Source organism: Canis lupus, chromosome 3 (genome assembly GCF_003254725.2).
Source record: "Canis lupus dingo isolate Sandy chromosome 3, ASM325472v2, whole genome shotgun sequence".
Classification (NCBI taxonomy): Eukaryota; Metazoa; Chordata; class Mammalia; order Carnivora; family Canidae; genus Canis; species Canis lupus.
In genome coordinates this window covers 47094833-47119923 of record NC_064245.1, presented here as the reverse complement: position 1 = coordinate 47119923, position 25091 = coordinate 47094833, and the positions used below count along the sequence as shown (strand labels likewise).

The window sequence follows — 25091 nt, the reverse complement described above, 5'->3', positions numbered from 1 at the left end:
ACCACCACCCCAGGGGCTGGCAGCCGCCCCTCTGCCAGCCCTCCTTTTCCTCTCCCCAATTCAAGAAGTTAACAAGTGCTGCCCCTTTAAGAGCGGGAAGGTGTTGTTTTAAGGGCCTCTAAGCCCCCCTTCTCAATTTCAGCTCAGAGCTGAGATCACATCCCCCAAGGCAGCCAAGGGACAAAAGCTATTTATCAACCCATCTGATAAAACTTCCAATGGGCCGGATCTTTATCTAGACCGAACCGAGACGCACACGCAGAGCAAAGTCCTGCTTCTCCAAAAGGTGGATTTCCTTTTAAGGAAGGCTGTCTTTTACATTTTCATTTTATTTTGTTGAGTTTTGGGAAGAGAATCAAATCAGCCTTTCGGGCGGACCGTTCGTTCTGTAGATGAGGAAACCGCCTTTTAAAAGGTGTGTGTGTGTGTGTGTGTGTGTGTGTGTGTGTGTGTGTGTGTGGTGGGAGGCGTAGGCCACCCTGCGGCGGGGCTCACTGTTTAGAGGTGTTCATATTACAGGCCGGGGGCGCGGGGGGCGCGGGGGGCGCGGGGCGCACGGGGCTCCGAGGGCTCGGTGGGTCGCTGACACCCCCGGCTTGCCCTCGGCCGGGGCCTCCCCGATGGACTCCAGGGCCGGGAGCAGGTCGCGGCTCTCCGGGACGCCCCGAGGGCGCGCAGCTGCCGAGGGAGCGGGGCTGGGGCGAGAAGGGAAACTGATCCCCGGCCGCCCGCCGCTGCCAGCTCCCGGCCAGGCCCAACCCCGGGCTGCCCGGTTCCGCCAGTTCCCGAAACCCAGTTGGCTGCGAAGCAAAACAAACCAACCCCCTCCCGGTGTGACCGGGCTCCCTTCTGGCCGAGAGCCGGCGCGCGCGGGGCCGCGGATTCGCGTCCCGCCGCCGCGCAGCCCGGGGAGCTCGCGCCTCTGCAGAGGCACCTCCGCGCCCCGCAGCACACGGGCCGGCCCGGGTCCCGCCTCGCCACGGGGACCGTTCGGCCCGTGACACTGGCTTTATTGGTACTCGTAGCAAGAGAAAAATGGGTATAAAGGGTTTAACTGGCCTTTCCAGGCTGTGAGTAGCATATGGCCAAAATAAAATAAAGTTTTATGAAACATTATAAAGAAAACAGACCGGGGATTTAAGTTTCGTGCCTCCCCCCTCCCCCCGAAAGGGAGGGGGGGAAAGTAAAGAAACTGGAGCGTTTGGGAAGGAACAAATGCTTCTCTGTGGAGCTGGTTTCCCTTCCCCCAACAAAAACAAGAGGTCCGGGCTCGGAGGAATTTGAAAGCAGCGATCTGCCAAAAACATTGTGAAAAACTATGGGGGATTCATTGGAAACAGATGGCTTTTTCAGCTTTAATTCTGAAATTCTCTCCCTTTCTGACACAATAAAAACAAACAGGGGGCGACGCGGAATGTTATCAAACAGGCACCCGAGCTCGCGTGAGCCGCGTGCGTGGGCTTCCCCGCGGGGGCGGGGGCGGGACGCGGCGGGGGCGGGGGCGGGGGCGGCTCCACCCCCGGGCACCCCAGGTCCGCACGGCCCTGGGCGAGTAGCCCGGGAAGTGCCCCCCGCCGCGAGTCCCCCCTCCCTCGGGGCCCCTAAGGGGCGCGTCCCCAGGACCCCCTTCCTCGGGCGCGTCCCCAGTCCCCCCTCCCTCGGGGCCCCTAAGGGGCGCGTCCCCAGGACCCCCGGGCGCCCGGCCCCTGCGACGCCCCCCGCCCCGGCTCCTTCCCCTCGCCCCCCGCCCCCCCCCCGGGTCCCCGCGGGCATCCGTCGCGCCGTCCGCGGGGCGCGGGAGAAACAAAGACCGGTGGGCGTGGGCGGCGGGGGCCGGGGGCCCGGGGCCCGGGCGGATCCAGGTGGACGCGCGCGGGGCCGGGGGCTGCGGCCGGGCCGCGGGCAGCGCCTTACCTGCCGGGAGGCTGCAGAGAAGGAAGGCGAGGGTCGGCCAGAATCCCAGGGCTGAACGTCCTGCCCCTCTCCCCATACCCATCCATCCAGCTCGGCCTGTGACCACTAGCCTCTCCCTGGAAGAAGAGTTTAGAAGAAAAGAAGAGGAAAATAAATCACGCTGCGGAGGAAGGGCAGCCTCGCTCCGCCGGCGGGAGCAGCGAGCCGGGAGGCTCGGTCCCCCTCGGCCGCGGGCGCCCGGCGCGCCCCCCCTCCCCGCGCCCCTCCCCGCGCGCCCCTCCCTCCCGGGGCCCCTCCAATGTCTGCGCGGCCCGCCCCCTCGCACTCGGGTTTCAGCGCGGCCCGCGGGGGGTGGGGGGGCCCAGCTGGGCGGGGACCGAGGCGGCGGGGTTCCGACGCGGGCCTCGGGGGACTCGGGAGCCCGGGCCCGGGGAGGGGCGCAGGGCGCGCCCCGGCTCCCCGGTCCCCGCGGCGGCCCAGGCGGAGGGGGCCCAGCGCCCCCCGCCCCCCGGACGGCCTGCAGAGGCCCCCAGAATCCAACCTGTAAACATCCAACCCGAGTAGAAACTGCGCCCGGAGACCGGCCCCGGGACCCCTTTCCACACCGACTGCCGTCCCGAAGCCGCCACCCCCGCCCCCGGGTTCGCTGCCCTGGCTCGGACGTGTCCCCAGGCAGGAGGCTGGAAAAGCCGCTTCGGAGATGCCCGGGGGTGTCGGGGTGGCCCGCTGGATCGCAGCAGCCAAGGCACCTCGCGGCTCCCTCCCCCGACACCCCAGGCCACCCACCCCGCCTGGGCTCCGAGCCTCCCGCACCCCCTTCCAGCGCCTCGCTGCTTCCCCAGTACTTGCCCGGGCTGCACTCCCGAGTTGGCGGCCTGTGAGCCTGACGGAGGCGGCAGGACGGCTGCCACCCCGGAGGAGGTGTGGACGCAGCGGTCTCTTCGGTGCGCCGGGGCCGGCCTCCTGGGGCTGCCACGGTAGGGCCACCAAGGCCGCTCTTGGGAGGGCATCAGGGTGGTGACTTCCCCTAACTTGGTCGCTTATTTTTCCAGGAGAAAAAGGTCTCCTCCCCAAGGTTGCCTAGGACCTGGGGCTCTTCTGCCGCTGTTGGGATATTTAAGAGACTGGCAACTTTCCCCAAGAAACATCTTTTGGATGGAACACAAATAGGCCAGAGCAAGTGTTTTGAGTCGAACCAATTCCTCCCTTGGCCCCCCCTCACCTCTCCTCCAAGCCGACTCATCTGGTTCTTTGGGAAAAAAACCTGAATTTTTATCCAATTTTGATGTTTCTCTTAAGCACTATCGCAGTCCTCACTTGCCGAAAGGCCACACAGGCTGCGAGGCTGTGCCTGCACTCAGGACTCCGCCTGCCAGGAGGGAGTGTTGCTCTGGAGGAGCAAGCTTTGGGCAAGGGGAAGAAAGCCCCAGTTCCCGTGAATTCACAACCCAGGCACTCGTACTTCTCAATCTGGCTTCTGCAAAAAAACAGGTGAGAAAGGGAGCTCACTGTTTCAGCCAGCTGTGCCATGGGGCAAAAGGAAGCTGTTGTTTCCTTGGGGCAAGATGCCACGAAGGCAACTGCTCGCCTGTAAAGTTGCACCCCCACATCTCCCCCAAAGAGTTAGGTCTGGGTGCAATGGGCTGTAATTACCATTCCCCCAAACTGGGGTTCATTTTAAGCCCCGATTTGCAAAATGCTAGCCCAGGGCTCTACTGGTATTTCTCTGGAGCGTGGCCCCATCCTTGGGCCAGACCTAGTGGTTTATTCTCCAGAACAGCCCTGGCCCGCTGAGGCAGGCACGGAGCCAGTCTGCACAGTGGTACCTTTGAGGTCCATCCGTCAATTCACACCATTTGCTGGACTGTGCCCTTCATAGTTAGTTCTGAAGCTTCTCACTAATGAGAGAGAGGGGATTCATCAGGATCCTCAGCAGCCCCCAACAATGAATCAACCACAGACACTGCTGTGGCATCTCCAGTGGGGAATGCGGCCCAGTGGGGAAGCCATGGAGGCTTCTGAAGACCTGAAAGCAGGCCTTTGCAATGCAGTCCTTGCCGGAGGTGGACCTCTGGAAGCAGGACTTGGAGCCTCTGTACCTCAATTTCTTCATCTGGAAGGGCAGACTGATAATATTGTCACTGCAAGACTGCAACAGTACAATTTGGGAGGGGCATTGACTGGGCCATGGGAATTCCCCAGAGTTCCTGCTACAGGATAGGGTGCCATTTTGTGAGGAGATCCAATTCTTAGGACATAAGAAATGATTTAAGAAAAGGACGCAGAAGGCTTTTTTTTTTTTTTTTTCTCACTCACGAGGAGAGACGTGTGAGGTTGAATTTGGACACCATAAAAGTGGAGATTTGGCCTTTCTGTAGTTTAGACTATCAAGAGAAATCCAGCCCCTGCAAAAAAGCAGTATGGGGTTGTGTTGGCCTTGAGCAATCTGTCTATATGGGCCAAACCAACCAGCTTATTCCAACTCCACAGGTCTTTGCAATAAGAAATCTTGGAACACTGGGCTATGGAACTCAGCAGTCCATTCGCCAAAGAAACTCACTTAACTCAAGGTGTAGCTGACTTCATATAAACAGTTCGCGTTATAGAGGATGACCCTTATGGGTTCTCCTCCAGGCTGTACTCTGAGCCTCAGGTTAGAGATCTTCTCTCGCATGGTTCCAGCTCCCTTCCCCCCAACCCTGGCTGTTGGGCCCAGCACTGAACCTTGGTCCCCTACCCCTACTCCTACCCCCTGACCCTCCCCCTTTAGGCAATGGGGCTGTGTGGTAGAGGGGCAGGGGGTTTCGGAAAGGCGAGGTTCTATATAAGGCTGAAGTCCTCCCAGGGGGTGAGGGGTGTCAGAGACTCTAGCTTTCCTTGCCTCTGGGTACAAACAGGGTGCTCCCAAATCCAGGGCCTGAGTCATCAGTCAATAAACGTATAATCAGGACTATTGCATGGTAGTCTCTGGGAGGACGAAAGACCTAAATAAGACAGCTCCTAGCTTTGAACTGCCGGTAGAAACAGAGATTAGAGGAAGGTCAGGGAAGGCTTTTCCGAAAAGGTGGGATGTCTCTTGAGGATCTTTTGAAGGATGCATTTTTCAGTAAGAGTGACTGTAATAATGGCGAATATTACAATGTGCTCTCACATTATGTCAAGTGCTAGCTAAGTATGTTTTTAGACAACTTGAAGCTAAGGTAGGTTCTATGATCATCCCCATTTTACAGATGCGAAACTGAGGCTGAGTAAAGTTAAGGATTCACCCAATGACTGGCTGACAAGACTGGAGCTGAGCACACCAAGCACATGCCTGATGTGCAGTCCGGGGCCACTCATTCCAGTGATTGAAGTCTGCACTGGGCTTTAAGTCAAGGCTAGACAGGTGACCATCGCTTTCAATAAAGCAGAACACAGACTCTGACAGTGGAGACATCAGAACATAGGCGCCAGGGGCCTTCAGCCCAGACTCCCCACAGGACAGGCAGGGGGAGTGTTCCCAGTGTGGAAGAGTTGGGGGGGGGAGATGAGAGCCAGGGGAGGGGGGAGGAGGAGCAGGGCAAAGATTCCAGGCAGAAGGCGCAGTGAGTATAACACATCCCAAGGTGTGGCCTGCCTGTGGAGCTGGGAAAGCAGGAGGGTGGCTGTTGGAGATCAGGCCACAGGAAGACAGAGCAGGAGTTTGGGAAAGTGCATGGAGGGCCAGCAGTGCTCTGCTAGGGTGTCCATTCTTAGCACCTGGGAGCCCAACCAGAGATCTCAAGAACAGGAGGGATTTAGTCTTTGGGGACATCATTCTGAGGAAGTTTAGCAGGAACACTGCCCAGGACCCATTCCGGAGTGGCCGAATCTGAATCCCTGGGTAGGGCCTGGGCATCAGCATTTTTCATTAGCTCTCCCAGGTGACTAACAGGTAGGGATTTGCTAGGTTTAGAAGTCCTGCCATGCTTCATCAATCCTGGGTACATGTGAAGACTCAGGTTGAGTCTGTCAGTTTATCCTCTTGGACTTAAAAGTCAAGGTGAGACAGATAACTTAATAAGCACTTCCGATAAAGCCGTGACTGGTGCATGACCCAAGTGGACCAATCAAGTCCTGAGACTTGCAGGGGGCGGGGGGGGGGGGTGGGGGGCTGGCCTGGTCTCTGGTTCCTGCATAGGATAGGTCTGCAGGTAGCAACCTGAGGGAGAGTGTTGGCACCTGGAAGCTGTGTTGGTAGGGTCATACTGGTTTTACTAAAATTGCATTTTATCTGGTGAGCTTTTTCTGGGACTGGTGGAGATTTTCAGGGCTCCCTGCACCTCCTCCGAGCTCTGTGAGTACCCATTCCAGCTGTGGGAGCCAACAAAGTTCCTTATTCTGTTGAAACTGGCTTGATTTAGGATTCTCTCACATGTGTGCCCAGACTCCTGACAAGGAGGGAGCTAACGGTCCAACACTGGTCCCAAGAAATACTTTTACCAACCTCATGAGTGCGGGGGTATGTTGCCAACAGCTCCTAATCCATCAGTCGTTTACTGGTAAAATTGCTTGCACTTACTCTCATCACCTTAACCCCCAAATTTTTGCCTATGTACCATGTTTTGAGGAACTTACTTGCTTCAATTTGCAACTGAGGGTGGGACCCAATCCTCTTTAGTCGAAATAAAACTTAGTTTCAAATTCCTCTTTCAAACTTCAAGGGCTCCCGTGGGTTTGGCTGTCTCAGATTTGATGAACCAGGCCTTGTTCACTCTCTCCATAACTGTGTTGAGAAGCCGGAGCAGGTGTATTGCATTAGGAATATGCAGATTATGACCTGTGCGATGAGGGGGCACAAGCCCCCCACAAGGGGTCAGCAGGGGGTTCCCTCAGCATCCAAGCTCCTACTTTGGGCAAGCGAGACCCACAGGGTGGTTTTGACTGAAGGCGCAGTTTCGATAACCCACATAAGGGAACTGGAGTCACAAGCCTTCTTACTTACAGATCTCAGAAAGATCTCAGAAGGGGGGCATGAAGTGAGCTAGGTGAGGGGCAGCCCTCCATCCCAGGATCCCAGGTCAAGAAAGAGCAGGAGACAGAGAGCGGGGTAGCAAGCACCTACTACTTGTAAGGCAGTGGGGGTGGAGGTCACTAACTTTTCTTGGGCTTAACTCTAAGGGTTAATTCAAAAGGTATCCTGGGAAAAGAAAAGCAGGAGCTACTGGAGGGAATGAACCCTAAACCTGAGTCCTGATCTAAATGTCCAGGCACTGGGTGCCAGCAGGGTTCTCACACTGTAAAATGCACAGGCAGCAACTTGGAAAAACTAAAGTTGTTTTTCTCATCATACTAACTTTTAAAAAAATATATTTTATTTGAGAGAGAGAGAGAAAGCATGAGCAGAGGGGAGGGGAGGGGCAGAGGGAGAAGGAGAAGAACACTCCCCGCTGAGCAGGGAGCCGATGCAGGAGCCCCATCCGAGGACCCTGAGCTCATGACCTGAGCTGAAGGCAGATGCTCAACCACCTGAGCCACCACCCAGGTGCCCCTTCATCATAGTAACTTGCAAGGTTTTATAGACTTTGACCATATCATCTTTTTGGCTTCATCTTTCCACTCTAAAGAACAAAGCATATGGTTTCACTCATATGTGGAATGTAAGAAATAATGAAAGGGACCATAAGGGAAGGGGGGAAGCTGGGTGGGGAAAAATTAGAGAGGGAGACAAACCATGAGAGACTCCTAACTCTGGGAAAAAACCAAAGGGTTGCAGAAGGGGAGGGGGGTCGGGGGATGGGGGTAACTGCATGACGGGCACTAAGTAGGGCAAGTGATGGGATGAGCACTGGGTGTTCTACTATGTGTCGGCAAACTGAATTTAAATAAAATAATAATAATAAAAAGAACAAAGCAGTCCAGCATCCCAGGAAAAGTCTTGTACCTGGCTGATTACTTTACTTACCCTTCTATGGTACCAAGGTGTTATTTTCCTAGGGGCAAGTCATAACACCGCCAGGTTTGGGTGGATCCCAGGGAGAATCCTATTTTTAGCTTAGCTTCCAATGCAGTTTCTGAAGGCTTTTTAGCACTTTCCGAACACTTGGTTGTGCACGGCTGTTAGCAAACAAACACTTTGCAAAGACCCCAAGATCCTGTCCCGGGCTGTAAACACGCTGGACAGAGTCCATTCTGTTACTAGTTGCACGATGTTCTCCGAAATGCACTGACGGAGACTTGTCCCCGCTAAAGCTTCAGTGTGCCCTTCCTTGCTAACTCATCAGCTTATCCTGCCAGTTATCCACCATTGGTCTGCCATCTGTCTCCAGACCCTTCATTTCAACCGCAGGCCTGGAAGCATCTGAGCATTCTCTCCTTCAGATGATCTACGGACATTTAAACTAAGTCTGGGAGTACCAGTGATCCTTGGGGATCCCCACTGTTTATAATTCTTCATCCAGAAAAGTACCTGTTTATGCTATCTTTTGTTTCCTGTCTCTAAGGACAGTTCCAATCCATGGCAATTTACCCCGCACATTCTAGAGCGACTCACTGTTGCAAATGATCCTTGGGGTGGAACTTTGTCAGGAGGAATTTTGAAAGTCTAAACATAATTCAGCCCTGGGTTTCTCCCTCGTCTCCAGGCCTGTTTCTCCCTCCTCAAAGAATGCTAATAGACTTCTCTGGTTTCATGTTCTCTTTTCAGAAAGTGTGTTGTGCTATGTCCAGTTAATTGGGACTTCAGAATGTGCTTGATGATATTACTTTTTAGTATCTATTCCACAGAGGGGCTGTGAAGAGTAACCCTTCCTAGATGGCTGGGCTCCCTTTGTGGCAGAGGATCCCAGGGTGTATACCCTTGGGTGCAGGCCCGGTGTGGAAGGCCAGTGCACATTCTGGCCACCAGGACATGGCTGCCATCTCTAATTACCCCTGCTCCCTTCCCTCCAGATGGCTGGTGGTAGGGGGCCGTAGAGTTTTCTTGACCTGTTTGTTTCCATGAGATTGAGGGAGAGGGCCTCTCCCTGCTTCTCTTCTTCCAGAGCATTTATGAGTCTTGTCCTTAGTGTGGCACAAAGAACCCCTTCCCTGTAGATTTCAGAAAGCCTTAACGTGCTCCTCTTTTGGCCTATGTTGTTCTCTTAGCTCTTGCCAAAGGTTTCCTTTGTCTCTGAGTACACCCTATTCCGTGAGGGATGCTTATTCTTAGTAATTGAAACGTGAGATTTTATTCCAATATTTTAATGATGTTTTGAAACACAGATTTCCCTGGCATTCCTATAGCTCTCTGTAGAAACTGAAGAACTATCTCACTTTTTCTTTGAATTCTTTCATATGGATTTAAGACACATTAGCTGATTTTATTTACTCTTGACATGGCTTTAAATGTATGTGATCAGATCAATCCATTGTTTTGCCCCACAGAAGACAGATTTCTTTCCATTTATTTACTGCATTTCTGTTTTACTCATTCAACGAGCACTCACCGAGTTCTGGAGCACTCAGCTCCAGAGGTTTTGGGGGTTTGGGGGGTTCTCAGATGAGTAGCAGACAGTCCTCCCCCCCCTCCACCACCTGCCACCCCCTGGCAGCTCAGGGGAGCAGTCAGATGTCTGCTGTAGATTGACCCCTCAATGTAGATTGAGTCTATTGTCTCAATAGAGACAAATGACTTCCGCACCACATGCTCAGTACGTGTTTATGTGGTGTCTCGGGAACCCTACATTTACTCTCCATCGTTGTTACTGTAAATCAACCTGGAACTCTACAAAATTGATGAGTGTCTCAGAGTTGGGGTGCGGTGGGGAGTCTCTGTAACTTCTTTGACAAATGGGACCACTGACGGTGAAGACTGGTGACAACTACATTCTGTCAACCTCACACTGTCTGGAACACCTTCCATCAAAATTTCACCTGTCGGGATACTACATCAGACTGCCGCCTGGGTAAGCATTCCTGCTCATGAGTCCACTTCCAGGAACAGAGGCTGTTGACTCTCAGAGCCTGGTGAACTGGCTGGGCTTGGGACATCGGTATGAAGTACCCCCCACAGAACCTCTAGGAAACACACCCCTGATGGTGGGCATGGAAACATTCACTGTGCTGGGAAGATATAAAAGGGTTTGTTTGTTTTTTTAAAGGAAATGCCAGAGTAACAATTTTCTGCACTTTCCATGTCCTTCGGTCCAGCATCAAATTTCTTTCTTAAAAATGGAAAGAGTAATAGATGCACATGTTAAAAAAAGTCAACTTCTCATCAAGTGAAATTAGGTGACTCTCCCTGGAGGTAATAACTATTAAGAGTTTCATGTGCATCTCCCTAGACATTTCCATGGGCACATAGTCACATATAAAAAAGCAATCAATCTACCTCCGTAGCTATCATTTCACCCAAAATGATTAGCAACCTCCCAGTAGGCATTTCCTATTTTACTTTTCCTCTCTGTTAAATATTCCTGTGAACTCTTCCATCATGGTGGGAGCTAAGCAGTCAGAGAATTGAGCTCACAAAGGGGATTTACAGATGTACGGACAGATTTCATCCTTTCCTCTTCTTGGATTTCCATTCCTCTTGAAAGATGCTTATTCCATCCTCTCTCATTTGGAAGTCAGACCGCTTATGTTCACCCCCACTTACACCACAGAAGGTCGGTAAGCCGCCAGAGGTCACCTGGACGGCTTGGTGGCAGAGTGGGGTACGGGTGACTCCTGGCGGTCACGCCACCTCTGATGAGCTCACCAACTCCTTCCCAGGCACAGAGATGTCAGGTCTTCCCTCTGCCTCAACTAATCCTACTTCCCCTCCTGTGCTCATCCTCTTGCTCAGACTCCCTTGGTGATCCCTGCCTACAGAGGCTGGGCTGGAGCCCTCCTTCCTGCTTACCTGCTAACAGTTTCTGGGGTCGCATTTCCATGGTGTTTGGATCTGAGCACCCCCTCCCACCTTGTCTCACCTCCCTTCTTGACTTCTGAGTTTCTCAGTAAACTCTTGAGGCAGCCTACATTTTTTTCTTTTGAGGCTTCTCACGTCTCTCCCTCTGGGGATTACAGACTAGCGTATAGTTGGAAGTTTCATATATTAAAGTGTCCCCTCACTTTTCTTGTGAGCCTCATGACTGTGACTCTGGAGCATACTTACCACCTGGTCTACGACTCACAAATTCTTCTGCCTACAAAGCCAGTATGAAAATGATAGCATCTGTGCATTGCTTAATTGTCAGTGTGCAGACTGAGACTTCTGAGACATTGCGGTGGATCTGGAGAAAGCAAGCGGCCCAGGCTTTGGGGCGGCTTCACCTCTGCATGCTCTGTCCTGTCTCTGGACCCTCAGCTCTGCACGTGGCAGAATCATGGCCCAGCTGCCCCCGGGGTCCCGGGAACCCCTGTTGGCTCTGTCACTAACTGGCTTTGCTCACACCTGACTCCAAGGAGCCATTCTGAGGCCTCATCTGGAACATTTCTGGGTTTTCCAGGTAAAAATGTGGCCAAGCTAGTAGGAAATGTTATTTGAAGAGTGACACTTTTATGTTTTAGTGTCACCATGAAATTCTTCAGCAAGGATCCTCGAGCAGTACCACTGTACACCTGAAACCATGGCTTAAAAACATTTAATAACCTTTTCTTTCTTTCTTTCTTTCTTTCTTTCTTTCTTTCTTTCTTTCTTTCTTTCTTTCTTTCTTTCTTTCTTTCTTTCTTTCTTTCTTCTTCTTCTTCTTCTTCTTCTTCTTCTTCTTCTTCTTCTTCTCTTCTTCTTCTTCTTCTATATTTATTTTATTTGAGAGAAAGAGAGAGAGTGGGGGGAAGGACGGAGGGAGAGAATCCCAAGCAGACTCCCTGCTGAGTGCAGAGACGCACATGGGACTCAGTCCCACGACCCCGAGAATATGACCTGGGCTGAAATCAAGAGCTGGATGCTTAATCAACTGAGCCACCCAGGGGCCCCAGTACCTTCTTGTTTTAAAGAAACTTTTGGGTACCCATACCAAGACACACCAGGTTCCTGTAATGGAGAACAGACCACCCAGTGTTTACTTCTCCCCATTCCAGTAAGTACTGGGGAGAAGAACCAGCTTGGAACCATTTATCCACCAAATGGCAACTGTTTGAACTGACAGTGAGTCTGTCTCTCTCAACCAGCAGAAGGCTGGAGGATTTGGATTAATGAACAATTTGGTGCCAAGCACAAATACCATAGACATTTAGCAATAGAAACAGATAACCAAGTTATTCATCAAATTCAAAACTGTTTAGAATGGCTAATGCAAAGCTGAAATAAAGAGGATCGCTGGCTGATGGGAGGTGGGGAAAAATGCCAGTGTAGAAACATGAACAAATGTGTCGCTTTATGGGACATCCTTCCCCCCCCCGCATTGTTTTCTCTTTTAAATCTGTCAGAGGCTTCACTTGGACACGAGAGAGTCAACACAGCATGCCGGCTAAGAACACGCAGTCTGAACACCGGCTCTCCTTAAATCTCAGTTATCTCATCTGTAAAGTGGTGATATGCTTTAGCTCCCTCCAAGTATTACTAGGAGGATTAGATGAGTTATTATATGCCCACACTTTTGAGAACACATACTTGGCATAGAGTGAGTGCTGGTAAGTAGCTGACAATATTAGTTTTACATCACGGGCAAGAATTGGTGTTTGGATTAGAACATAGTGTCTATTGTGCACCAGATTCTGCTGGAGCCTTTGTCTGTGTGGGCACAGAGGGGAAATCTGCAGAATTCTCCAGGGACTCCTGGATACCCCTGACTCCTGCATGGGTTCTAATTGCATTACCAGTGACACTCAAGTTCTCTTGAGTGGCCACTATGCGGCAGACTCCCATATAACTGTTGAGTTGTCTCAATTGTGTCATGGGAACAGCTGTCTTCATTTCATAAAGGAGGACATTGAAACTCTGGGAGATTAAGTGACTTGTTCAAGGTCACTAAAAAAACCAAAAACAAAAACAAGAACAAAAAACCAAGGGCAGGGAGAGCCTCACACCCTGGCCTTATGATGCTGAGTTTAGTGTTTTTCCCCACCAAACCACAGCTGCTTCTCATCTTCATCTGGGGTTTACTTTTTTCTGTTAATCAAATAATATTTCCCACTTGTAGAATAGCTGGTTTTGTGTTTGAAATGAGAATATAGGCGTGGGGAATGTGCACCTGCTGGCTCAGTTGGTACAGTATGTGACTCTTGATCTCACGGCTGTGACGTTGAGCCCCACGTTGGAGTGTGGCCTACCTCAAAAACCAAAAAAGAATGCAAGAAATGAGGATGTATTTGGAGATAGCTGTTTTCCAGAAATAAACACAAATTTAAAAATGTTTTAAGAAAAGAACAACTTCCCTGAACAATCTCCTCCAGCCCCTTTAAGATTTAGGCAGTTGGAATAGTTATAGAATTCCTCTTCTTTCTTTGGGGTATTAAATGGTATTTTTAGGTCAAGTTTTCATAGAATGTTTACTTGGATATAGCCTCTGAATGATGAAGTAAATATTACACAACAAGATGTTTAGGTAAAACTATCTGGAGTTATTAATTCATTGTTGTCCTTTCAAACCACAAGCCTTTCGAACCCTGTCTCAAATTCAAAACTAGTGTGCTTCTGCCCCTAGAGATTGGTCATTGCCTCAGAAAGGGAAGGCTTGGGTGTGCTTTATCCTCGTTGACTCCTGACCCAGGCTCAGGAAAGGTAATAGATTTCTAACTAGGCCTGAAGTAGATTCTGCCAATAGCATCCATTTACTCATAAAGAAATCAGACACTTGGGAGCTTAGAGATCGCAGCAGAGAAAAATAAAAGCAAGCTGAAACCCTCACAGCCGAGGAAAGGGTGGCAGCTGGCTTTACCTTACCATATGCTCTTGAGATACTTAAAGACACATTTTGAACTCAGTATTCTGAAATGTGAATATCAAACTGTTTGGCTGCACTGAAGGATGTGAAGCAACATAAATAATTAATGTCCCAGGAATCCCTTGTTCTGGAACAAAATGACCTGCCAAACGTAACAGTGAGGGGTTACTGGCAGGTCCGGACCCGCTGAGGGGAGGCCATTGTGAACCTCATAGTGCCTACAGGTAAGACTGGTCTCTAAACTCTACCTTTCTTGTTGCTTTGCCTCTCTTGCATAAATGGAAGCCAATCTGAGAAAATGTAATATTTATTTATTATTATTATAAATATAATAAATTATAATAAATATAATAAATTATATTTATACTCTACCTCTTTCCATAATGGACATTAAATTAAATTTAAGTGAAAGCATATTATATGCCCACACTTTCAAACAAACATTAATTCTTATTGTTTCCAAAGTACCAATTGTTTTGAGGAAACCCTACAGTGTTTATGATTCTGTGAAAGAGATATGCATTTCCATGTGTTTTTCTGTTATGAGACTCTGTCAAATTATCACTTGTTAAGGAGAGCACAGGGTGCTGGATGGTGAGCCATGGTTCAAGGGTAGACTACAGGAGAAACTGAAATAGAGAAGTTTATTATTAACAGATCCTAAAGGAAGAGCATGGCACACACTTGGAGGGACCCCATGGAGTCGGGGTCAAGGGAGAGTGCAGAGAGAGGCAGGACCGGGGCTCAAGCCTTTATTAGGGTCCACGGGTAGAGCGTTTGAGGGTTTCTGTGCTAAGGCCAGATTGGTCAATTCAAAACAAAAGAGTGGGTTTTTGGTGAGCCCCATGAGGGTCTTTTTTAAGAGGTGCATCAAGGGACAGCCCTGGGAGTCAGGGGAGACGCTTTATCACAAAGGCCATTGTAGAAGTCATTAGGACTTATATTTGCTTGGGACTCTGTGGCCGCTGTCTAGGGCATGCACTTGACCAAGGGGCTATGATCAATTTAAAATCCGCCCCCCAAAAAAGGCTGCAGAGGTAGCAACACCATGGTGTAGCTTAAGCTCTCAGCAGCTCAAGGGAGACGTTCCTGTGAGAGCAGTCTCTTCTCCAGGATGCCAGCATTAGGAGCTGAAAATGCACACTGGCAGCAAATCTCAAAGTCCCTTTTGCCCAGCAGGTGTTTTCCCAGCAAGCCTCCCAGATTGCCAAGTAATATGGCATCCATCCCGTCAGGAGGTAACCAGCAACACCTTGTGATCGCAAAAGAGGATTAGACTTTGAGAGAGAGCATAGAACTTTGTGGAAGCACCTGGCACAATGAGGCATCGTGGTTTTTAAATAGCTAACTGGCTGGGCAGAGACACACCATGGCACAGATGAGCCAAATGTATAAAAGTAGAGTGCCTGCCCTGTGGCCGACGCCGCCTCTGACATGAATGTTTAGGGGGCCATAATGGTGAGCCTTTGTATGCTGGTGTGCTTCCACCTGAGCTCCTTTCAAAAAGTCACCAAGCAAGACAAAAGTCCTCACCGTGCCAAAAGAGGGTGAAAAAATTGTTTGGGCCCATCTTCAGAAGAATGGTGTGCTGAGAATAAAGAATAAATGGTACTGAGATGTTTCTTGAGGATGTGGCCAGGATCTCTGTGCTCAGGAGGGCAGAAGAGCTGAGCATTATCAGGAAAGAGGACAAATTGCTGCTATCAGCCAGGCAAGCTGCTGCAAAGACCTTGAGTAGGAGAGTTCCCGAGGATGGAAAAATAAAACCCAAGTTGCAGGCCTGGGGGCTGGTAACCCCTAAACAATGCCTCCCAGATACAAATCAATACGTTTTAGGGCATTTTTACTCCTACCTGCTGATCTCTGCTCTGCCCTGTGGAGGCTGCAGAATCTATAGGAACTGGCCTTGATGTACCCGACAGGCGACGGAATCTTTTGTTTCCAAGTTTTTGCCAGATTTTTCAGACTCTGGCAAATCTAGTATCCCGATTCTAGAAAGTTCTTCATCTTGCAGCGCTGCTTTAAACAGACAATTGATAAACAAGAAATAAACTCACTGGACTCTTTGTGTTTTTTTTTTTTTTTCCTGCATAAACAGGGTTTGCTACACTTTAATTCTTCACCCTCCTACTCTGGACGTGATAATAATTTTATAAGACAAGTAAGTACAGAGGGCATTTTTATATTCGTCAAAGTAGTTTAAAGTAAAATTTAAAGTGACTTTAAATTTTTTAAATGAGGCTATGAAAGGTATTTGCATTTGCTTTGTTAATTTCTGCCCCAGTTTCAAAATGCCTTCTCACTGCCCTTAGAATTAGAAAAAGTTTCACATGTCAGCAGGCATTCTTGCCTCAAGACCCCTCGGCTCTACTCATAGGGTCACACCTAGCTAAGAAACTGGGCATCCTTTTTATTTTATTTTATTTTATTTTATTTTATTTTATTTATTCATGAGAGAGAGAGAGAGGCAGAGGGAGAAGCAGGCTCCATGCAGGGAGCCCGATGTGGGACTCGATCCTGGGACTCCAGGATCACGTCCTGGGCCAAAGGCAGGCACTAAACCACTGAGCCACCCAGGGATCCCTGGGCATCCTTTTAAAACACGTTTATTCATCACCAAGGAAACTGACTTCGGCCTGACCTTGTATGCACAATCGAGTAAGGCAGTCCTTAGTTTTTCCACTGTCCTGTTCATTGCTCCTTCCTACCTCTATTGCTATGAAAGGATCGGAGGCTGAAATTACACTGTCATTTGGTCAAAAAGGAGTCTGTCCTTTGCATAGGGCTGGATACCAGACAGGTGGGGGAGCCTGGAGCCTCCCTTCTTCGGGGCAAATTTATGTTATGTCCTTCGAATGAATAAACAATGGCTGTTGTTTGAAAGGCAACACCATTCTCCTTAAAGAGCCACAGAAACACCCAGAGTCGCTTAAAAGTTATTTGAAATTACCTCTGGGATATTATAAGTCAGGTTCTAGAACAATGATCTTTATGGAGTGGTGCCTTGTTTTCATAGAACCAAGAGATTCAAATGAGCCTGCACTGGTTTCCAGTGATCCCAGATCGTTTATGCTCAGTTTCACTTGGGTACATCCCCGTCTCTTTTCCCTGGATGGTAGACTTCTCAAGAGATTGGTGATCCTACCACCTAAGGCATGACCACATTTGGGGGCCACACTTGGTAACAACAAGTGCTTTGAGTTTATTTTTTATTTATTAAAGATTGTATTTATTTATTCATGAGAGACACAGAGAGAGACAGAGAGAGAGGCAGAGACACAGGCAGAGGGAGAAGCAGGCTCCATGCAGGGAGCCTGACGTGGGACTCATCCTGGGACTCCAGGATCACGCCCTGGGCTGAAGGCGGCGCTAAACCGCTGAGCCACCTGGGCTGCCCAAGTGCTTTGAGTTTAATTCATTTGGTAGCAAGGTCAAAGGGGAAAAGGCACTTTCAACTTGCAGAACCTGAGCTATCCTGCTCTGGACATGAGTGTCTTTAGAGAAATGGAAATGCCAGCACCTGTTCTGGTGAGCAGCAGTGTGACAGTGGCTTGAAAAAACTTCCTGTCCCAATGTTAGGGATGTTGAGTACCTATTCATTTTACTTTGCATCTTCTCATCTAAGAATTCCTGTATTTGGCCCATCCCAGGGTGGCCAAAGGGTCCTATCAAATAGGAGCTGTTCCTGGCTCCATTCTGTGTTATGACACACCCTGGGGGGAAAGCAGTCATGCCTTGTAAGGGGTTTCTAAGCAAAGGTCAGAGAATAAGTCATCCTTGAATAAGATGCCAGGTTACCGCAAGACCCTTTTTGTTACAAATCTGGTTATTAAATAGACACTTGCAGGGGTAGAGACAGCAACGGGGGAGGCAGATCCGCCACCCACCATTCCACATGTCTATATCCACAGATACCCAGGAGCTGTCTATCACCTGGGAGGGAAACGGTAGGCGTGAGGCTATTGTTAAAAGGAATCTGGGACCTCCCTCACCACCACCACCACCACCACCACCACAGCAAAGAGGACTGCAAGGGGGCAATGGTCTTCACCACAAGGGGACCACCATGCTGCTCTCCAAGGAACCAGCGTACCCCTTAGTACTGGGAGAATCCCCTCATTGCTAATATCATCCTGCCTGGAAGGTGGCAGCAAAAACCAGCCATGGAGACTGTGGAGTCCGCCTGGATGGGTGGGTGCCCCACCCAGAGCCTTTGTCCGCTCTGCTTGTCACCCAGCAAAGTCATCCCCCCTCATCTTTTACTGGGGACCCCCAGCCCTCATAGAGGGGGCTTGCCTGGCACCTGCTATGGCAGTGGTACATCAGGAGACCCTTTATATGTGTTTAAAATTTTTCATTTTGGTGTACTATCCTGTCCCTGCACAGATTGGCAGGAGGTCCTTTCCCAACTCGTCCTTCAGCTGCCCTTCACCGCAGATCTCTTTCCTAGGGGTCATGGCTCAAGATCTGCCTGAAAAATCACCCCTCTGTGATGCACTGGAGAAGAGAAAGAGGTCGATGCATCGTTTCTGTTTTTTTGTTTTGTTTTGTTTCTACAATAGATGGTCAAACGACGGGGATCCACTTAGCTGGCAGGTAACATTTCATGTTTTTGCTAGTGGACCCTAAAGCCAGATGGAGAAGGTGATGGATCTCCTGCCCCGCGGTACAACCTGCAGTGCTGTCCCTTGAGCTTGGCGCGCTGCGCTGGGGGTGTCGGGCCGCTCCCGCTCAACCAGACTGTGGAGACCCTCAGGACGACTCTTCCCAGGAGGCGCGCATCCCGCCTCTCTACCTGGGGCTGGAGCCTCCTCACTTTGAGAACACACAACTTCGTTGCCTAAAAGGGACGCGCGGCTCGCCATCCCCGCTAGATGGCGCGATTTCCCCTGCTCCGTCCGCGAGGCACCCGATTTATTAAATAAACACAATTCAACGCCTTCCGAAGCCACACCACATAATAGCAACTCGCAGGCTCCTATTAAAAATCTCAATCTGGGGGAACGGATTGTGCCTCCGAGCAAATCTAATGCAATTTCATTAACGGGATGCAACCAAGAATTGCAACCTAGCGTCCCTGCCCTCCCGTGGGCCCTCCCCCTAAGTACACCTGTACCCCGGCTTCGGCCGGTTCCCTGGGGGAGCCACGGCGCGAGCCGGGCGTGGAACCGTGTCCGCGCCCCGCCCGCCACACCCTCGGGGCTCCGATCCGCGAGCACAGACCCAAGTCCCGGACCCTCCCGCGCTCCGGTGCGCCCGGTTCTAGGGACCGCTCGGACCCGAGTCCCGACCAAGCAGCGCCCAGGGCCCCGGGAGCAGGCGCTCGTCTCGCGACCGTGCCGCGGGGGCAGGCAGCCAGGCGGGAGCAGGAGGAGGGGACCCGGGGCAGCCGGGCCAATGGGGGTGCACGGCGGTCGGCCCTCCGCCCGCTCCGTCCCGCGGCGGAGAGGAGCAGACGCGCCGCAGGACCGGGGCTCCCCGCCCGCACGCGGCCCAGGAGACGCTCGCCGGCTCGGCCCAAGCACGCGCTGCCGGCGGCCCGCGGAGAGCATCGCAGGAAGAAAGAGCAAATATTAAACCACAGAAACTTTACTGCTGCCAAGAGCTAGAGCGATCGGGGCGCAGCAAAGCTCCGAGTCTGGGCAAGGCGGGCGCAAGGCGGGAGCGAGACGCGGCGCGGGGCTGGCGGCTCAGCACTGCCGTGGCCCCGCGGGTGCCGGGGCGCCTCGGGGACGGCGGAGCCGGGTCCGCCCAGCTCCCGGCCCGCGCTTACCTTGGCGGCTGCATGGGCCCCTGCGGCCCGCGGGGGGTGGCGCTGGCGGGGCTGCGCGCGGAGAGGGGGTGCGGGGGCGCCGCTCGTGGGCCCCGGGGCGAGGTGGGAGGGGCTGGGCCGGCGCTGCTCCCCGCTCCCCGCGCCCCGGCCGGCTCAGCAGCGGCCCGGGGCGCGCCGCCTGCTCCCGGGCTGCATGCCTGCGAGCGCCTGGAGGAGCCGGCCCGGGAGCCAACGGCCCGCGCTTCCGCAGCCCAGAGGCTCGGGCGGCACAGCCCGCGCTCGGGAGACAACTGCGGAGCCGGGCAGCTCGGGCCAGCCCCCTCCCTCGCCCGGCCCCCGCCCGGCCCCCGCCCGGCCCCCGCCCGCCGCCGAGCGCGTCGCGAGCTTCGTTTGCGCGCGAGGGGAGGGGGCGGGCCGGGCGCCCCGGGCGCGGGCGGGGGGCGAGCGCGGGCGGGGCTGGGGGGCGGGGGCGGGGGCGGGGGTGGGGGTGGGGGCCGCGCTCTCGGGGCCCCGCCCCGCCGCGGCCGCACCCCCCGCACCCGCTCGGGTTGGGCGGCGGTTCACGCGCGGTAAAGTCAGGACCTGCCGAGATGCACCGGCAAGGCGGGCGCGGACCGCGAGCGCGGCGACCTCGGGGCGCCTCCAACTTTCCAAATTTCCCGCTGGGATGCTGCGGAGGGCACGTTTTCCACCTTCAGTTCTGGGCTGGTCGATCTGGAGTTACTCTGAGCTTTCTGGAATGGACAGTTCCATCCAGAAGAAACAAACGCTTCTGCTCTCTGCGGAGAAGCACCTTTGTTCTGTTGAGATGTTAGTTTTGTTTATGATTTTTCTTGGAAATAACACACACGCACACATATGCATTAAATATATATGTGTATTGAATGTGTCATACACCAGTACGTCCTTGTGTACAATTCTACACAACCCAGGCGTGTGTAGAGTAAGAAGACCGTATCACATCCCCTCCCCATTGCAGCAGCTCCCCGGAGTAGCCTTGGGTCAGACTGTGATCCTCTGCGGTTCTTGCGAGTCCTTGCTTTTACGTGCAAGCGCACAGACTGCAAGTGGATTCTCACCGGCTTTTCAAGGCTTTTCAGAAGAATGTTTCACCGCGCAGCGCAGGCACAGGCATCAGCGAGGACAGCGGTAAATCCTCAGAAGCTTCGGGCATCCAGGGAAAGATCCTCGCAGGGCAACAGTAAAAAGCCACCCAATCGCCATGTGCAAATCTGAAACCCCAGCTGGGGCGTGAAGTCAGCCTAAACACACAGCTCACGCCCAAATTGGCATTGCACGGTTAGAGAGATTTGCCAGTGCGTTTTAGACAGGGTTATGACCTTCCCGTTCTTACTGAAAACAAACTGTCTTGGATTTTGATATGATGAGAACTTGGATTTGCAAAATGAAGAGGTATCATCCACATTAAAACACGATCGTTATTTATGCTTGTGGTCTAGAAGGATGTGGTTTTGACTGAATATTCTGCGTTTTATTGGCCAAATGTATTGAAATAATCTATGGTGGGGATGTAAATAAAATCCATGTGATTTAACAGGAAGGGATTAGATATTGGGATGGCCGGTTTCTATAATTAGCCCTGACCTTGGGCAAGACATGGAGCTCTGCTGGGCCTTAGGTTCTTCAGGAATAAATGGAGTTGTACTAAGTGTGTATGTGTGTGCATGTGCCGGCACCCCCAGCTGGTGTGTGTGTGTGTGTGTGTGTATGGGGGGGGGGCTCTAGACCTAAAAATGGGTGAATAATCTCTCCCCACATTCATATTTCAGCCCAACTCCAATATCTCTTCTTTAGGGAATGGCTCTCCCAGCACCCCATGCTTTTCCTGCCAAACACTGATCTCACTTCTCAGTAATGTATTCCTTAGGCTGACCTTTCCATAAGTGTAGGCCTCTCCCACCAGACTATAAGCACCGTGAGGGCAGGTCCTCATTGCATCCCCAGCGTCTGGCATGTAATAGCATCTACAAGAATCTCTGATTATCACCCAGATGGTGGATTTCTTATTGCTCTTCCAAATTGCTTGGTGTTGGCAAAAGATCTGTTAAGTGGAAATATCTTGTTTTAAAATGAAGCCTTTGGAGAGCACCCAGCAGGGTTTTCCCACGTTGGGGGACCAGCAGTTCACTGACTCGATGAGGACAGACAATTCTTAACTCAACCACAGGCAGTAGAGGCAGCCAATATTTACCTTGATGAGCGTGGGCTCCTATGGAGAAGACAACGAATATTAATGCTGCTCATTAAGTATTTGATTAAGTTGGAACCGTGCATAGGTAGTTGCAATACACACATGAGTGCTCAGAGGTAAATGAGACCATGGGGTGTGTTTAGGGTACAAATTAACAAATGTACATGCTTTCAACCAACAATCTAGCAGCATTCCTAATATAAAGCTCTGGGGAATGCTTGTCTTTCTTTACTGCAGAGGGCCTGAATTCTTTACAAATAGGAACAGGAGTGGATCCCTGGGTGGCTCAGCGGTTTGGCGCCTGCCTTTGGCCCAGCGTGCGATCCTGGAGTCCTGGGATCGAGTCCCACGTCGGGCTCCCGGCATGGAGCCTGCTTCTCCCTCCTCCTGTGTCTCTGCCTCTTTCTCTTTCTCTCTCTCTTTCTCTGTGTCTATCATAAATAAAAATAAATAAATAAATCTTAAAAAAAAAAAGAAATAGGAACAGGAAATAGACTAACCTGGGTTCAAGTGTAAAAAAAAAGTAAGGCCATTGAGAAAAAAGGGGTGAGGGAACGAATGCCTAACGCAGTGCAAGAGCCATGTTCCTATTAGTTTCTCTATTGTCCTGTGCACAGACTTGCCAAGGGAAAGGTTACAATCTGGCCTCACATTTGTATAGGAAAATGGGAGAGCTGGGGCTTCCACCCTGTCTTGGCCACTCTTTCCTTTTCTCTCTCTCTCTGTTTCTGTTTTTTTGTCAGGAATATGTGCAGTGGCTGGATCCCTCTCCACACCCCTTCTGGAAGTCCTTACATTATGGGGCGAGCTTTCGCCTGGAGAGAAGGGCGCAGGGTCAGTGGGGCTGCTGGGCTCGAGCTGTAGGAGGAGGCATCACACCCAGTGCAGAGGGAGCCGGTACTACCAGGGTATGGGGCAGTTTGCTGTCTCTGGCTTCTTCAGATGAGGGGTGGTGCCTGCTGGCCAGGCATGCACCCTCAGAAGGTGGATTCCTGGTGGAACTGTTTGAGGAATTCTCCCAGCAGATGGCACAATGAGAAACCAATTGGCAGAACTCTTCACTTAGGGCTAGCAGTGGGGCTGTCCCTTTGGATTGGGGGAGGGGGATCACCCCATTATGTTTTCCTGGGTAAGTGCAGGTTCAAAAGTAAAAGACAGCTTAAAGGAGAAGCAGGTCAGAAGGTCTCAGAGTAGCCTGTTAAAGAAGGAGGGGCTGTCTTATGTCCCACACTTGGCCTCAGTGAGATGCCACAAGGGAATGGGTGCTGGAGACTTGCTTGTTTTGCACAGACAGAAAGAAGCTGCTCAGGCTGGAAGGCTCCCAGAGGCATTGTCTACTCTTACAAATCCGGCACGCTTGGTGTCAAGAAGCTCCTCCACAGCCGGTGTTGTGCTGGACCCTGTAGCAGGCATTTACTTAAGGAACATAGCCTCCACCCTTCAGGCATTTGCAGTCCGGTGGGAGGGCTGCATGGCATGGGCGAGGGGGGTTGTTGTGTGTGCCTGAGCATGGACATGTAGGAGTCGACACTGCAAGGTAGAGGGGAACAAGAAACAAAAAGAAAGTAAGTGCAAATACAAGGTCATGAGATTTAGGAGTTAGGTTGATTGCTAGTTGGAAGGAATACCTTGTGGAAGAGGTATCCCTTGAGATGGTCTCTGATAGATGGATCTGAGTTTCATGTGTGGGTGAATGGGAAAGAAGGTGAGTATTCCAGGCAGAGGAATCACATGAAAAAGGCATTGAGATGGCAAAAGGTGGGTAAGTTCAATAAGGAGTGATTAAATCTAGTTGGAATGTGGATACTGGAGAAGAGACGTGATAGAGAAGGGAGTTTAGGGCCATACTGTGGAGGACTTTGGTTGCAGAATGAGCAATAGGGAGCCAGCGAAGGTTATTGAGCAGATGCAGAATGATTCAGCTAAAGCTGCACTTTTGGTAGGTCAATAGAAGATGGTTTGGAAAAATAGGAGGTGTGAGGCCAGCAGAAGACCCTAATAATCTTGGCACAATGTTATCGAGAGTGTTAACTTAAGATGCTAAGGGGATATGGGAAAGTAGGGACTGATGGAAGACCCAGATGCTTCATTGGGAGACAGAGGGGTATCAAAGTGTCAGAGGGAGTAAGTGCTCATTACAGAGACCAGGAGGTCATGAGGAGAAGCTTGGAAGGAGTAGGGGTGGATGAACGTTGGACCAACCATCATAGTCTCAGCATGGGAGGGAGCCTCAAAAATGAAAACATTACTTGATTTTCCGTTTGATATTATGTCCATGTGTTGAAGCTAAAAACACAGTGCCTGTGCCCATCATAAAAAGAAGGCCTAATTAATTCACTGGCCTTCTTTCCTCTAGGCCAGTCATTTGCTGTCTAATGGTAATGGTCATAATCAACGCAAATGAAGGTTTTTTTTGTTTTGTTTTGTTTTTTGCTTTTTTTTGGTTTAATTTTTGAATTTTTGTTAAAGAAGTGAATTATTAGCCTCAGGAATAAAAAGCAAATAAGGTAGTCCTTCACAGTCATTTATGAATTTGGACAACAGAAGAAGGTGACTGGAAAGCAGACTTTTCCATGAGGCCTTGACTGTGCTTTGCTGGCTGCTTTAGCCATGAGAATAGTTGGAAGGTTTAGACAGCCGCAGTTGCAGGAGAACAGCTGGAATGTGGTCAGCGAGCATATCTACCCGCCCCACAACAGCACCCACAGAAGCCTGTCCTTGACAATTTAGAAACCTTGAGGCCAGCTGGCATGCTGTGTTCCTTCATGGTGACTTGGTGAAGAGGGCAGGCTTGCTGACTTCTTTATCTCGAGGCAGGATCGGCCTGGGTTTTGTTTTGCAGTCATTGACTGAGTGCCAAGCCTGCCAGAACATTCTCTATGTGTTTTAGGTGCTTCCTCAGTCCTCATAACACTCTATGGGGTGGGTATAAGTATCCATATTTTATAGGGAACTGAGGTTCAAAAAAGTTAAGCGAGTTGATGAGTGTATAGTAGAGTCAGGATTGGAATCCGCATCCATCTGAATCCCAAACCCAGTGCATTTCCCACTAAACAAGTGGCCCCCTTTTACTTACTGTCCTTTCCCTACCTTTCCTGATGGGCTTATGCCAGAAATGCCTACACTTGCCACTCTGGGGAACAAGCTTGTGCTCCACTACCTATAGCGCTGTCAAAGCTGGTGGAGTATGAATGTATGGTCACCTTCAGCGAAATGCACCCAGTGTCCACAGATTGTTCTCCTAGTGGACTTGGAGAGCTTTGTCAGTTTTGCGAACCACGGAGAAGTGTAGGGAGGTCCTGGGCTTATTTCAGTATTCAGTGGAACTTACTATGAAGTAACTGAGTCATACATATTTCTGGGGATCTTAAAATTGGTCTCC

At 51.1% G+C, this 25091-nt stretch overlaps 1 protein-coding gene and 1 long non-coding RNA gene across 3 annotated transcripts in view; one reads left to right on the top strand and one right to left on the bottom strand.

Moving 5' to 3' along the window:
* Positions 1–19646, bottom strand: part of RGMA (repulsive guidance molecule BMP co-receptor a) — a 45630-nt gene extending 25984 nt beyond the window's left edge. Inside the window, exons 1-2 of one of the 2 annotated variants that reach the window (XM_025437069.3) lie at positions 19498–19646; positions 1915–2030 (exon numbers count right to left, since the gene is read on the bottom strand). In XM_025437069.3, the coding sequence (XP_025292854.1) occupies positions 1915–2030; positions 19498–19511 (130 nt within the window). In that variant the 5' untranslated portion in view covers positions 19512–19646. Of the gene's footprint in view, positions 1–1914; positions 2031–2759; positions 4317–19497 lie in introns of those variants that run through there. The other variant, XM_049108443.1, reaches the window with a different exon arrangement.
* On the top strand, positions 13649–19178 carry LOC118354351 (uncharacterized). The gene is made up of 3 exons (XR_004814760.2): positions 13649–13948; positions 15823–15885; positions 17636–19178. It is a non-coding gene; the product is annotated as an uncharacterized LOC118354351 (long non-coding RNA).
* Positions 19647–25091: the final 5445 nt, after the last annotated feature.